The sequence below is a fragment of the Oreochromis niloticus genome, linkage group LG19 (assembly GCF_001858045.2).
Source record: "Oreochromis niloticus isolate F11D_XX linkage group LG19, O_niloticus_UMD_NMBU, whole genome shotgun sequence".
Taxonomy (NCBI): domain Eukaryota; kingdom Metazoa; phylum Chordata; class Actinopteri; order Cichliformes; family Cichlidae; genus Oreochromis; species Oreochromis niloticus.
The window spans coordinates 30,852,308-30,868,205 of record NC_031983.2 but is presented as its reverse complement, the minus strand read 5'-3'; the positions used below and the strand labels follow the sequence as shown (position 1 = coordinate 30,868,205).

The window sequence follows — 15,898 nt, the reverse complement described above, 5'->3', positions numbered from 1 at the left end:
TGAAATTTGGCGCACACCTCCAATGTGATGAAGGCTTTGTTGTTATGTGATCATTTTCGTTGAATAGCGCAAAATGGCTCCACAGCGCCCCCTTCAAAATTTCAAAACAACAGCCCCTGCTCTGTGTTTTATGTATGAGTTTGAAACCTGGCAAGCTTATTGGAGATATCAAGATGTACAAAAAAGTCTCTTGGAGCAATATCCCAAATCCAACAGGAAGTCAGCCATTTTAAAATTAATGTGTAAATCTGGCGACATTTTCCCCTGTTTTCAGGCCTCATACTTTGACGAACTCCTCCAAGGGATTTCATTAGATTTACACGATCTCCTGTGTGTGGAATCTAAAGACCTTTGTGATGTTAAATTGCGAAGCTTTTTACGTTCAGGGAAACGGGGTGGTCATGGCGGCACGTGGAGTTTCAATCACTCGCCAAAAAGCAGTAACCTGCTGTCGCTCAAAAACACAATGTCCAATCTCTCCCAAAGGTCGCAGGCGTGATGAGACTCGAGCTCGGAAATGTTTGTTATGCCATTTGTCAGTAATGGTTACAGCGCCACCTAGTGGGACGACTATAATAATGGTTGAATGAGATGAAATTTTAGCTGGTGGTTAAATGCATGAATTCCATCAATGTGACATCAGATCGGAAGCGCTGGTTTTAGGTGTTGGGCTTGGCTCGACGTGCTGGTGTGCGAGGGCCCTTATATCGCTGCTTGCAGCTTTAATTATTATTATTATTATTTCGGCAAATGAATCGGCCTTTTGAGGGCCTAAACATGCTCGAAAACTCATGAAATTTTGCACACGCGTCAGGTCTGGTTAAAATTTACGTATTTTAATGTCCGTAGACATGTCCAGGGAAAATTGGCTCAGTAGCGCCACCTAGAAAAATGAGAAACGCGAGCCCCCGAGATGGGTATGACCTACATGTATAAAACTCGGAACACATATCTAGCGTTCGGAGACGCACATAAAAGTCTATTATGGCCATGTCCTAAACCCAACAGGAAGTCCGCCATTTGGAAGTGAAGGTGACATTTTGGCTCTAATTTTGCCATTTCCATGCCTCGAACTTTTGCGAACTCCTCATTGGAATTTCATCGTACAAGCTTCATATTTGGTCAGTGTCAACTACACACCTGGGCCATGTTAAATTGCGGAGCTTTTGAGTTTTCGGGTTACTGTGAGGCCGTGGCGCCACGGCGAATTTCGATGACTCGCCATGAAAATCTTATTGCCTCTCGTTCTGTCATACATTGTCCGACCTTGACCAAAGTGGACACATATGATAAGGCTCCACCCCTGAACATATTTCAACTGCCATATTTGACACCAGGGACAGCGCCACCTAGTGGGAACAGGAAATGTCATGTTTTACACTTTGGGGTACAGTATTGTAATGGGTGACATCTGCAGCCTCAAATTTCTCCAGGAAAGCCTTAAGGAGTTGGTCTTGGGTTCCAGAGAAAACTGTGAGTTTTCGCTGAAGGGTGTGACCCCAGCAGCATGGCGAACATTGATGTCTCGCCATGAAGAAACAAATTAGTATAACTCAATGAAATCCAGTCTGATCAGTACCAGACTTTAAAGGCATGTCAGACCCGCCCTGAACAGAGTGATGTGCCCATTGTCAGGAATACGTAGAGCGCCACCTAGTGGCAACAGGAAATGTCATGTCTTATATTTTGTTGCACTGATTTTCACAGGTTCATCGTGGCCACTTCAAAAGCGGTGAATATCACCATCAGTCCCTCATGATGCTTCAGTGAGATAATTGTGACTTTAAACTGAACGGCGTACCCTGGTGGCAACGCAGTTCACCATGAAAAATGAAGTGGCTTTTGAGGGGCTTGGGAAGGATAAAATGTCTTGAAATTTGGCGCACACCTCCAATGTGATGAGCGCTTTCTTGTTATTTTACCATTTTCATTGAATAGTGCAATATGGCTCTACAGCGCCCCCTACAAAGTTTCAAAACAACAGCCCCTGCTCTGTGTTTTATGTATGAGTCTGAAACCTGGTGAGCTTATAGAAGATATCAAGATATACAAAAAAGTCTCTTGGAGCAATATCTCAAATCGAACAGGAAGTCAGCCATTTTAAAATTAAGGTGTAATTTTGGCGACATTTTCCCCTCTTTTCAGGCCTCATACTTTGACGAACTCCTCCAAGGGATTTCATCATATTGACCCAATCTCCAGTGTGTGGAATCTAAAGACCTTTGTGATGTTAAATTGCGAAGGTTTCCACGTTCAGGGAAACGGGATGGTCATGGCGGCACATGGAGTTTCAATCACTCGCCAAAAAGCAGTAATCTGCTGTTACTCCAAAACACAATGTCCAATCTCTCCCAAAGATCGCAGGCATGATGAGACTCGACCTCGGAAATGTTTATTATGCCATTTGTCAGTAATGGTTAGAGCGCCACCTAGTGGGACGACTATAATCATGACTGAATGAGATGAAATGTTAGCTGGTGGTTAAATGCATGAATTCCATCAATCTGACATCAGATCGGACATGCTGGTTGTAGGAGTTGGGCGTAGCTCGACGCGCTGGGGGTGCGAGGGCCCTCATAACGCTGCTTGCAGCTTTAATTATTATTATTTTTCATTGAAATGAATTGCCTTTTTGAGGGCTTTAACATGCTCGAAAACTCATGAAATTTTGCACACATGCCAGGCCTGGTGAAAAATTTTGTATTTTAATGGTTTTACATATGAGCATTGGGAAATGGCTCTGTAGCGCCACCTATGCCTTGTTAAATGCAGCACTACGAACACATCGTTTGAGCTACATGTATGAAATCTGGCACACATGTGTATCATGCCAAGACGAACAAAAAAGTCTATGGGACCATTGACGCAAACCCAACAGGAAGTCCGCCATTTTGGATTGAAGGTCACATTTTGGCTCTAATTTTGCCATTTCCATGAACTTTTTCGAACTCCTCCTTGGGATTTGGTCGTATGAGCTTCATCTTTGGTCAGTTGACACTACATACCTGGGCCATGTTAAATTGCGGAGCTTTTGAGTTTTCGCGATACTGTGAGGCCGTGGCGCCACGGCGAATTTCGATGACTCGCCATGAAAATTTTATTGTCTCTCATTCCCTAATACATGGTCCGACGTGGACCAAAGAGCACACATATGATAAGGCTCCACCCCTGAACATATTTCAAGTGCCATATTTGACACCAGGGACAGCGCCACCTAGTGGCAACAGGAAATGTCATGTTTTACACTTTGGTGCACCGTATTGTGATGGGTGACATCTGCAGCCTCAAATTTTTCCAGGAAAGCCTTAAGGAGTTGGTCTTGGGTTACAGTGAAAACTGTGAGTTTTCGCGAAAGGGTGTGACCCCAGCAGCATGGCGAACTTTGATGTCTCGCCATGAAGAAACAAATTAGTGTAACTCAATGAAATCCAGTCTGATCCGTACCAGACTTTACAGGCATGATGTCAGACCCGCCCTCAACAGATTGATGTGCCCATTGTCAGGAATACGAGTAGCGCCACCTAGTGGCAACAGGAAATGTCATATCTTTCATTTTGTTGTACTGATTTTCACAGGTTCATCGTGGCCACCTGAAAAGCGGTGAATATCACCATCAGTCCCTCATGATGCTTCAGTGAGAAAATTGTGACTTTAAACTGAACGGCGCACCCTGGTGGTAACGCTGTTCACCATGACCATTGAAGTGGCTTTTGAGGGGCTTGGAAAGTTTAAAATGTCTTGAAATTTGGCGCATCCCTCCAATGTGAAGAGCGCTTACTTGTTATTTTACCATTTTCCTTGAATAGCGCAAAATGGCTCCACAGCGCCCCCTACAAAATTTCAAATCAACAGCCCCTGCTCTGTGTTTTATGTATGAGTCTGAAACCTGGTAAGCTTAAGGAAGATATCAAGATATACAAAAAAGTCTCTTGGAGCAATATCCCAAATCCAACAGGAAGTCAGACATTTTGAAATTAATGTGTAATTTTGGCGACAATTTCCCCTCTTTTTAGGCCTCATACTTTGACGAACTCCTCCAAGGGATTTCATCAGATTGAGGCGATCTCCAGTGCGTGGAATGTAAAGACCTTTGTGATGTTAAATTGCGAAGCTTTTTACGTCCAGGGAAACAGGATGGTCATGGCAGTACGTGGAGTTTCAATCACTCGCCAAAAAGCAGTAATCTACTGTCACTCAAAAACACAATGTCCAATCTCTCCCAAAGGTCGCAGGCATGATGAGACTTGAGCTCGGAAAACTCAGTTATGCCATTTGTCAGTAATGGTTAGAGCGCCACCTAGTGGGACGACTATCATAATGGTTGAATTAGATGAAATTTTAGCTTGTGGTTAAATGCATGAATTCCACCAATGTGACATCAGATCGGACGCACTGGTTTTAGGTGTTGGGCTTGGCTCGACATGCTGGGGTGCGAGGGCCCTCATATCGCTGCTTGCAGCTTTAATTTATTTTTATGTTTTGTTTTCTTTACCCCCCCCCCCCCCCTTTTTGAATTTTTGAATTTTACAACCTTAAGTGTATGGGCTAATTACCCCAAATGTGTAATCCTTCTCTTCTCCTTTTGTTTATATGTATAAGAAGGAAAAACTCTTAATAAAAGTACATCAAAAACTGAAGAAAACCCTGAATCCACATATGAACATTACCTGATACTGCTGAAGTGAAGCAGAGCCCTGACGGCACGTCCGTGTCGTCGGGTGAACGATCCACGCTCTGTGTTTACGTCTTTGTCTTTGTGCAGAATCCGTGTACCTGCTCTCATTTACTGTTTCAGCTTTTAATGGTTGAAATCGTTTTATGAGCTTTAAGCTGAGATTCTGGAGTTTCTGGAAAAAATACATTTATATTTAAAAAACCGAATCGAAATAACTAAAATCGATTTGAATCGGGAAATCGATTTTTTAAACCCACCCCTAGTTTGGTCACACAGGAGGAGCCTCACTCACATGTCCACTTTCCCATCGGGACATGGAGTAACACGGAGGAGGAGTCAGGAGCCTAAACTTTGACCTTCAGGTCGATCCTGTTTCTGAAATCTGGAAGAAGCGAGGAATGAAAGGCTGTGTCCGAATTCAGGGGAAGGATGCTCATAAGGACACTACCTACCTACGTCACAAGGTAGTGTCCTTAGACGGACGGGTAGTCAGGAAGTGAGCGGCTTGGACAGCCCCCTTTTTTTCTCCATAGAAACTTTATTGAATAAACAGTGAGTATCCAACATAACAGATGGGCTGTGGACAGCCTCCTAGCCTTCAACTCCGCCCTTACTTGAGTGTTTTTCCCGATCGCTAGCGCCACAGCGCGAAAACTTTAAAATGGACCCAGAAATGTCGCTCTGTTGTTTGGACAATTTTATTTCTCGAGGAGCTAGAAAAACCTTATCGTCGCCGCCCGCACGTTTTGTACCTTAGGCTCATCAGAGACAAACATGTCCAGGTAAAATAATTTCCTTTAATCTACACGCATTTAGAAATTACTTAGCTAATTACACGGATAATTGAAATATTGCTGGCATTGTGCCAAAAAAGTGTTCGCCTGCCCAAACTGATTTCCAATGTTTCCGAGTGTAATATGTGTAATATCTTTATGTATGTTGGTAAATAGACTTCAATGAACATGGTTTACTAAGGGGTTTTATATATACAATAATTACCTGTTGTTCAAGTATCTTTATAACTCTGGTTATAATGTAGGTACAATTTATATATTTGTTGCGCTGTCTGCTGTCCTCTTGGCCAGATTACTCTTAAAAAATAAATTTCTAATGTCAATAAGATTTTTTTTTTTTTAACTGGATAAATAAAGGATATATAAAAGTCACTGCCAAAAACTGATTGCAGCTTCTACCTTGTTACAGGAATGTTGCTGGTGGCTCAAGGTGACTTGATATCATTAATGAGGGAAACATTTGACATGTTTCACGTATTATAGACCAACAAGTTATTCATCAGAATCAGAATCAGAATCGTGTTTATTGGCCATGTATATGTGCAGACAAATACAAGGAATTTGGTTCCGGTAGATGGTGGCTCTCAAGCACAGCAATGTAAATCACACACACACACACACACACACACACACACACGTGTCTATATATACATTACACATGCATACACATACATACACAAAGCTGTATAAACCAACTATAAATAAGTAATCTAAACATATATACATAAAATACAGAAATGAAATGAGGTGGAATGAATTCTTCAGAATGTACATAAGGTGCAGTTGCAGTCTGGCAGTGGGAGCAGTGTGACAGTTCAACTGTTTAGGAGGGAGATGGCGAGGGGAAAGAAACTGTTCCTGTGTCGGGTGGTCCTGGTCTGCAGGCTTCTGTACCGTCTGCCAGAGGGCAGCAGATCAAAAAGTCTGTGTCCAGGGTGTGAGGGGTCTGTGATGATTTTCCCTGCCCGTTTCCTGGTTCTTGAGAGGTACAGATCCTGGATGGAGGGCAGGGGGGCGCCGATGATCCTTTCTGCTGCCCGTACAGTCCGCTGCAGTCTGCTCCTGTCCTGTTTGGTGGCTGCACCATACCAGACTGTGATGGAAGAGCATAGGACAGACTCAATGACCGCAGTGTAGAACTGGATTAGCAGCTCCTGTGGAAGACTGTACTTCCCCAGTTGTCTCAGGAAGTACATCCTCTGCTGGGTCTTTCATAGCAGGTTAAATACGAGCAATCAGTTTAGGGCAAAAACCGGAAATCAGTTTTTGGCAGACGATCATTTTTTGCCACAACATCGGTCATTCTCACACATGTACTGTATCATATAAAATATATAATCTAAATATCTTTGAAACGTATAGAATCTAATCTTTTGTTTGTTTGTTTTTTTACATAGCACTTTATCAAACTGTTGTCTGCTACAGAGTTACAAGTATTATACTAATAATATAGCATCCACCATCTCCTGCTTGCATATTTCTGTAAACATCTTAGTGGTGTGGCAGCCATGAGTGAGCCAGCCCTGCAAACCCTGTGGATGGACGATGCAGTGGACAGTGGGAGGAAGCATCCTAAAGCTCTCTTTGCAGACCACCCTGTGTGATTCTCCACTCGCCGACCAGAAAAGACAAACCGCAGGTCTCAGTTGCAGCAGCTCATCCATCCATGTCTGATCTTGCTCGGGCAGATTCAGCAACACTGCCAGAGACTTCCTGTAATCTATTACAGTTGTTAAAGAAACGGTCCAGGAACAGGTCACTCAGGTTAATCCTGTGTGAACAACTGAAAATATTGTTTTTCATCTTTACATACTGTGTATTTGAAATATTCTTGTTTAATTGTTATTGTTATTTACTTTATTGCTATCAAATAAATATCCAAGTAATATTGTTCAAAGTTAGCGTTATGTTCATACGTGTTACAAATGCCTGTAAATCAAATTGAGTTCAGTGACAATTACTGTTTGTTTGAATCAATTTATTAATAACATAAAACCTTTAAACTAATGCAACACATATAACAATGTGACAAATATATTCAAATAAATACATTTCTCAATACATAACTCATTTGGGAACTAATCTTTCTAAAACAGTCTGTCCGTCCTCTCCCTGCTCTCCTCTCCTCAGCCTCTCTTTGCTGCCTCATGTCCTCTCTGATGAGGTCTAGCAGCTCATCATCTCTTTTCCTCTTTCTCCCTGTCGTAGGTGGCTGAGCCGCTTCGTCATCGCTGTCGTTTTGGTCACCCACTGCTGCGCTTGGCCCTGGAGTGTCCTCAGGGAGAGAGGAAATTAGGACAGGAGGCTTAATGGAAGGCATCTATCCTATCACCTCATCCATGAGGGCAAACAAGGGCCAAGTAGCAGCAGTGGGCTTCCCACTGACCCCCTCTCCTGAGCCTGGATACTTGCAATCCTAAAGGCAGAGGAAATCAAAAATGACAGCAGGCAAATAAAAACACCACAACAACTCTTAGTAATTGCACATTTATTAACTTGTGTTCTTGAGAATTATCTTCTTGATAACACACATACGTACTTTGTATTCTTTAAACTTATCTCATGTCTTCTGGCCTGCAAGGGGGAGAATTTCACCTGCCACAGAGTTGAGGCTCCGGTGTGAAATTTATGGTTTTCAGGGGTTTTATCGTTAACTCGGTTTCCCTGAGTCTTTCCCTTGTTGTAGTTGTGTGTCTTATTTTGAAAGAAATATTTACAGTTACCATAGCGACCAGAGAGCATTAAGTGGCAGAGAGGAGGATGTTACTGTCAATATTGGCGCATTTTCAGGAGGACACTGCTAATAAAGTTACACAATTACACAGTACATTCACGTTTATTATTATATTTACAAAATACCACAGTTTTTGTCTTGGTCGGATCATTTTATGTGGTTGTATTTATCCGCGATACCTTAAAGGCCGCTCCGTGTCTGACATAAACCGGTCTGTGGCTCAAAAAGGTCGGGGACCGCTGCTGTACAGCATGAGGGTTAATAGGACCGTACTCATATGAATATGATGCGTAAATTGATTTATTCTTGTACATCCACGCCGTAGCGGCCCAATTCTTCACCCCAGTGAAGAGGTGATCGTTTTCTCCTCGTTTTAATAAATTAAGCCGTTTGGTCTTTGTTCCCCACAACATATCACCAATTCGAAAACATCAAAATTAGCTGTATGTAAGCGGCAATACATGAAAAATCGCGGGACCCCCGATACAAGCTGGTTTACGGTTATTTTAAAGAAAAGAAACATGTCTATGCAGATGCCCAAAGCTTAACAAAACGACCGCTATAACAATTTAACTTTTGTACAACCAGATTTTCATATACTTACATTTGAAAGTGTTTTCCTCTCCTGCTTCGACCACCATCGTTATCAGAAACAAATCTCCTCTATGACCCGCAATGACTCCTGGGATATAGTAGGACATGAAGGATACATCGGACCATCCTTAGAATTCAGGGCAAAGTAGGACGCATTTGTCGCCACATTTTGAGAACTCTTTGAATTCGGACAGCCTTCGTCGCGTCGCCGCGACGTCATTGCCTCCAAATATGGCATTGGCGCATCCTTCCCCTGAATTCGGACACGACTAACCCTCAAATTCGCGGAAAAGTAGGACACATTTGTCGCCACATTTTGAGTGCTCTTTGAATTCGGACAGTCCTCGTCACGTCGCTGTGGCGTCATTGCCTCCAAATATGGCATTTTAAGCATCCTTCCCCTGAATTCGGACACAGCCAAAGACACGTTTGATGATCTCCACAACACTAGGTGGCGGTAAACCCCTCCGCCTCTGCAAACACCAAAGAAGAAGACGGAGCAGGGGGAGAAGAGGAGGAAGGGGTCGCTGTGCGCGCTCAGTCGACGGAAGATGGCGGACACAGGAGGTGAGCACGAGGCTCGTTTCTTCCAAACTTTCAGTTTTTAGTTTTAATCAGAATCAAATTCATGTTAGAGACCGGACAGAACCAGAACCTCCGCGCCTGCGCACACCCGCTCGCTACGCGCAGCCTCTTCGATTCCGCAGAACTGCCTTTAAAAAACGGAAAACACGTTTTCCAGAAAAAAAACAAAAAAACAAAACGCTTTTTGATCGTAAATGCTCCGAGTCTGTTTTTTGGGTTTAAGGTTCGGAGGATCTGGGGAACGGTTCGAGCTTAGGTACACGTGCCAGTGTGTACAAGCGGCGTGTGTGCAGCACGTCTGCAAGCGCAAACTGAGTTTACCTGTTCAGGTGGATCATGTGTTGAAAGGTTCTGATCAGTGAGCTGAATCGGATAGATCCGCGGATTTTGATCGATCTGCAGGTTTGGTGGAGCTGCTGGGAGGTCTCGGTGCTGACTGAGCTCGTGAGTTTGAATCAGTTTCAGTCGGTCTCAGCTGTGATCGATCACTGATTGCTTATTACGATCGGGTCCAGTTCACTGCATCGATCTGCGGCCGCGTTAAACATCCTGATTATTAATCGCCTGATAAGTTGAGCAATTAAAGGCCTGTTAGCTCGGTGTATTAGCCACCTCATGCTAACAACCACGTGTCGCAGGGAGGCACGTGGCCTCCAGGTTAAATCGGCTCATTCTTCTCTCCCCTCGTGCGCAGCTGCACAACCACGTGGGTTGTGCAGCTGCGCACGAGGGGAGAGAAGAATGAGCCGATTTAACCTGAGAAATGATTACAGTTCATGTCGTCACCATTTTAGCACCAGATGACTTTTTTTCCCCCCCACCTTTTGTGTTAGATCATCTTAAAGCAGGTCAAAGACATAAGGAAGTCTGCCTACAGACTGAGCATGCTCATTTGTCACCCTGATATCAAGTTTTTTTGTTTTTTTTTCCAGCAACGTCAGTGAAGAAGAAGAAGAAAGTGAAGAAAGTCGGTGAAGAAGACCTTGGGGTGAGTCAGAAGGTCAGAGGTCGCTGTTTCAGTGCCTGGCACCCTGAAGTGTGTGAACGAACTTCTTCTTGTTGTTCAGGAAATCCAGCAGAGCGGGGACTTCTTCATCCGCCCAGAGTCCAAAGTTGCCTCATTGGACACGTCGCAATGGCCGCTGCTGCTAAAGGTAGGTCACCTGAGTCTACTTGTAATTGTCACGATACTACTTCCTGTCAAGTCGCGGTCGTGTGATGTGATGAACCTGTTTATCCATTCGCTGAGTGCTGCCTTTGAGTCGCAGTCGGTGCTTCTGCTCCCGTTCTGGTGGCGGAGCCTCTCGGTCAGGGTCCTGGCAGTGTCCCGGCGTTCTGCCGGACAACAGCCGGAACCTCGCCAAGAGAACGGCGCAACTCAACCGCTGCCAAGACGACTTCCTGTTCTGATCATATGACACTGCAACCCATATCCAAGAGTGCTGCTTCCCATTGTTGCTCTTCAAACAGGAAGTGATGTTTTGACGCCAACAAAGTTGCTTTTTTTTGTGTGTGTTTTTATCTGCAGAACTTTGATAAGCTGAATATCCGGACGGCGCACTACACGCCGTTACCAAGCGGCAGCAACCCACTGAAGAGGAACATCCACGACTATGTCAGGTACCGTCCCGCCAGCACACCTCACCGATACGCCATCCCAGTGCCCCTCTGATTCTACTTGCTGTTTCCTGTCAGGTCAGGCTTCATTAATCTTGACAAACCAGCCAACCCATCATCCCACGAGGTCGTGGCGTGGATCCGGCGGATCCTTCGGGTCGAGAAGACTGGTCACAGCGGCACGCTCGACCCAAAGGTCACAGGCTGCCTGATTGTCTGCATCGACCGAGCCACGCGATTGGTCAAGTCCCAACAAAGCGCAGGTAATGATTACCACTTCCTGTTCCTGTCGACTGTCGGAGGTGATCAGCTGAGCATTGTGATGCCACACATGTTGATCTGACAGCTGATTGGTTCACGTGTGGCAGGTCACACCTTTGCAGCGATCAATTGGTGTGACCAGTTTATGATCAGCTGACAGGAAGTGGTTAACCTCTGATGTTGTCCAGCCCGCTGTCTTTGCCCCTCGCCACGGCGTGGGCCCAGTAAACTGCCGCCGCCTCACTGCTCTCTGTGTTTGTTGCAGGTAAAGAGTACGTGGGAATAGTTCGGCTGCACAACGCCATCGAGAGCGAGCACGTTCTGGCCCGGGTAAGACTTCCTGCCGCCAAGCGCTCGCTCATCGATCTGCTCGAGTATTGATTAGCGTGCTTATCGATCATTTGAAATCTCCTGTTTGATTAAAAACATCCTAATACAGTTTTCCTGAAGCTCTTATTGGCTGGCTGCCAGTCATGTGACCTCCACTGACTGGGATTGTATCTGCAGGGGCTGGAGACGTTGACGGGTGCTCTGTTCCAGCGGCCGCCGCTGATCGCCGCCGTCAAACGTCAGCTGAGAGTTCGAACGATTTACGAGAGCAAACTCATCGAGTATGACCCCGAGAGGAGGCTTGGTGAGCGATACGATCATTCGACGTTTAATTGCTTCACCTGTGTGGGAGCGTAGTGATGTCACAAGTTATGTCTTTCCCGCAGGTATATTCTGGGTGAGCTGTGAGGCGGGGACATACATTCGGACGCTGTGCGTCCACCTGGGCCTGATGCTCGGCGTTGGAGGCCAGATGCAGGAGCTGAGGAGGGTCCGGTCAGGGGTCATGGGAGAGAAGGTGAGCGTCACTTATTGTGTGATGTCACTGTGGTTTCAAAGTGTTGAGTCCAGGCCCGCTGCTCGGTGTGGGTCTGTCAATTGAACTTTGAAACAGAGACGGCGATGGAGAGGTGGCGGACATGGCGTGTCCGAACCCCGAACCCAAGTATCGCCGACATGACATCGTTGCACTTAATGATGACATCGCTCACCAGATCTCTGTTTCAGGACAATCTGGTGACGATGCACGACGTGCTGGATGCTCAGTGGCAGTTTGACCACAACAAAGACGAGTCGTACCTGCGGCGAGTCATCTTCCCGCTGGAGAAGCTGCTCGTGTCACACAAACGCCTCGTGATGAAGGACAGCGCCGTGAGTCTTCCTTGCCGTCCTCCCAGTTTAGAAAAAAAAAAAAGCTGTGAATGTTAAAGTGGAGGTCACCTGTTTGGTAGAAGTCCAGGCAGACTCTCGCCGTATTTCACCTATCAGCAAGGTTAAAAGTCGTTGCCAAGCTGCTGAATTTTACCTGCACAGGTGACACTGAAAACATCTGTCTGCAGGTGAACGCCATCTGTTATGGAGCTAAGATCATGCTGCCAGGTGTGCTCAGGTATGAAGACGGCATCGAGGTGAACCAGGATATCGTTGTCATAACAACAAAGGGCGAGGCCATCTGCACAGGTGAGTTAGGTGGTGTGATGCCGTCACGTCCTGCTCAGGGTAAGCCACGTGATGAGTTGAGTAGCTGCAGCAGCTTTCGGGCCGTGATGACTTGCTATCTATCACCCATAACTGATGGCTTCGCCTCTGCTCGATTGAGGTTATCCATCAGCGATGGGATCATTGACCAGTTTGTTTTTGTGCAGCGGTGGCGCTGATGACCACAGCGGTGATCTCCACATGTGACCATGGCGTGGTGGCAAAGATCAAGAGGGTGATCATGGAGAGGGACACGTATCCCCGGAAATGGGGCCTGGGACCAAAGGTGCGCCTGACAATGATCAGCTGTGAGCCATTAACCTGATCGAGTGTTTAACGAGTTTTTGTTAATCAGGCGAGTCAGAAAAAGATGATGATTCAGAAGGGACTGCTCGACAAACACGGCAAGCCCAACGGCAGCACGCCGGCCGACTGGAAGGACCAGTACGTCGACTACAGGTACGTGGAGGGGCGGGGTTAAAGTGGAGGACAGGTGCATGTTTCTTATTCAGATGCAGTAACAACACCTGGAGATGATTCTGTAGTGTGAGGTAAAGTCAGGCAGGTGAAGCAGACAGTTATCCCTCGCTGAGCTGGCGTGCTCTCTGAGGGAGTCGGTCTGCGACAGCAATGCTCAGGTCTGAGCTTCTTCACTCAGCTTCCCGCTGATCTGCAGCTCGCCTGAGAACAGTCATGTGACGATTAGGTGGACAGTCGACCCTTGTCCACTCTAGCTGTCACTCTTCTCTGAGTTCAATGTGAAGTCTTCAAGGTTTTGGTTTGTTTTTAAACAGTGTCTCCAAGGTGACTGGGGAGCCGGGAGATGCTCCAACAAAGGTAAACTCGAACAGTAATCACTCGAATCAGGTGTAGTTGGAGCTGATGCTGACCTTTGAGCTCTGATCTGCAGAGGAAGCGGGAAGTGACGGAGAGTGAGGGTGAAACACCACCCAGCACACCGTCTGTGGAGGAGGCAAAGAAAGAGAAGAAAAAGAAGAAAAAGGAGAAGAGGCTGAAGCTGGAGGAGGCGGAGGCAGAGGACACGGGGCCAGAGCCTGAAGCACAGGTGAGGGCGTCTGTGACATAACTGTGCAGCAGGAAGAAACTCTTAAACGACTGAACAGAAGCTTGTCTACATTTTTCAACAGTGTGCGTGTGACTCGTGTTTTCATCATGGCTTCTTCCTGCAGGTTGTGGAGAGCGCAAAGAAAAAGAAGAAGAAGAAACAAAAGGAAGGTGACACAGAGTAAGGAATCTCAGGTGAACGGGCGGCGAGACCCAGCCCACATCACACCTGAGTGCAGATGGTTGTGGGAGTTCGGCATGCAAGCAGAACATAACGTTATTTTGTAAAAATATTTTTTTAACTGTAAATACCTGTTTGTACTTTTAAGATTAAATGTTTTTTGTTCTGAGACTGACCTTGAGCTTTTCTGAAAATTTGGCCTGGAAATGGAAATAAAAGCTTTAACATATACCTGTCATCATGGTACCAGCTGCCGTGTAATTAAAGCATCTTTAATTAGGTGACTTCAGGAGAGAGTTGTGAAAATTGTAGCTGGTCTAGTTGTAATCTCATTACATTTCTTCCTGAAACGCGACATAGATTGTAGAGGAGGGGGTGTGGCAGATACTTTCCACTTCAGCGCATTTATCAATCAAAGACAGTGTTTGGATTCATTTGAAAGCCTGAATTTGAGCTTTTTGTACCTGAACTCAGAAACCAGTCCTGTTATCATCCAACTGGCCCTTACTCAGTTTATAAATCCTCAGACCTTTTTTATCTGATTTACTGCTAGTCTCAAATAAAATACAGTGCATGACGGTCAGTGCTCTGTTGAGCTCAGCAGTCCATTAACATTAACTAGTAATGACTTCATGAATTTCTTCACAATTAAAATTTTTACCCGTAGAAAAAATATTTGAGGAGTTTGTCAGGTTTCAGAGCTCATCACAGCACAGAATCGGCTTTAGTGAAGGTTACAAATGATCTTCTTATGGCCTCTGACAGTGGACTCATCTCTGTGCTTGTCCTGCTAGACCTCAGTGCAGCGTTCGATACTGTCGACCATAATATCCTATTAGAGTGATTAGAGCACGCTGTAGGTATTACAGGTACTGCATTGCAGTGGTTTGTATCATATCTATCTAATAGACTATGTGTGAAGGTTCTCAGTCATCCAGGTCATCGTAGTCTAAGGAGGTTGGAAAGAAAAGCGTCTGGACTTCTTTAAGTTGCTTGAAGACGTTTCACCTCTCATCCGAGAAGCTTCTTCAGTTCTAAGGGTCAAATGGAGAGTCCCAGATTTAAACCCAGTGGGAGTTTCCCCCCAAAGAGGGACAAAGGACCCCCTGATAATCCTCTACCTAATCACATGAGCCAAGGTGTGAAAGTGGGCGTGGGTCCCAATCAGCCAGGGTTTCGGGTGAGCTCATTGTTAAACCTGGCCCCACCCTATCAGGTGATTTCCTGAGGTCAGATGGCCCAGGATGTGAGTGGGCGTTAAGGCGTCTGGGAAGGGATCTCAAAACGACACCTACGACACCAATTGTCTGCCATCTATAATCCAGTTTTGAGATCCCTTAGACTATCTAATAGACTCCAATTTGTGCATGTAAATGGAGAGTCCTCTTCACACACTAAGGTCAATTATGGTGTTCCACAGGGTTCAGTGCTAGGACCAATTCTGTTTACATTATACATGCTTCCCTTAGGCAGCATCATTAGAAGACATAGCATACATTTTCACTGCTATGCAGATGACACGCAGCTCTATCTGTCCATGAAGCCAGGTAACACACACCAATTAGTTAAACTGCAGGAATGTCTTAAAGACATAAAGACCTGGATGGCCGCTAACTTTTTGCTTCTTAATTCAGATCAAACTGAGGTTATTGTACTCGGCCCTGAAAATCTTAGAAATATGGTATCTAAGCAGATTCTTACTCTGGATGGCATTACCTTGGCCTCCAGTAATGCTGTGAGGAGCCTTGGAGTCATTTTTGACCAGGACATGTCCTTCAATGCACATATTAAACAAATATGTAAGACTGCTTTCTTCCATTTGTGCAACATCTCTAAAGTTAGAAATATCCTGTCTCAGAGTGACG

General features: G+C 45.3%; 1 protein-coding gene and 1 non-coding gene across 3 annotated transcripts; both read left to right on the top strand.

Moving 5' to 3' along the window:
* Window positions 1–9,257: 9,257 nt before the first annotated feature.
* dkc1 (dyskeratosis congenita 1, dyskerin) lies at window positions 9,258–14,269 on the top strand. 2 transcript variants are annotated; one of them, XM_019349082.2, is made up of 15 exons: window positions 9,258–9,364; window positions 10,315–10,370; window positions 10,450–10,536; window positions 10,911–11,002; window positions 11,078–11,262; window positions 11,526–11,590; window positions 11,768–11,894; window positions 11,977–12,107; window positions 12,317–12,460; window positions 12,649–12,769; window positions 12,955–13,073; window positions 13,143–13,246; window positions 13,582–13,624; window positions 13,698–13,853; window positions 13,978–14,269. In XM_019349082.2, the coding sequence occupies exons 1-15, from the start codon at window positions 9,349–9,351 to the stop codon at window positions 14,035–14,037; spliced, it is 1,506 nt and encodes a 501-aa protein (XP_019204627.1). In that variant the 5' UTR covers window positions 9,258–9,348; the 3' UTR covers window positions 14,038–14,269. The 2 variants fall into 2 exon arrangements, with proteins under 2 accessions (XP_019204627.1, XP_005466270.1); XM_005466213.4 differs by lacking the exon at window positions 9,258–9,364 and adding an exon at window positions 10,131–10,230.
* On the top strand, window positions 12,813–12,889 carry LOC112843211 (small nucleolar RNA SNORD83). Its single transcript, XR_003215397.1, has one exon. It is a non-coding gene; the product is annotated as a small nucleolar RNA SNORD83 (small nucleolar RNA).
* Window positions 14,270–15,898: the final 1,629 nt, after the last annotated feature.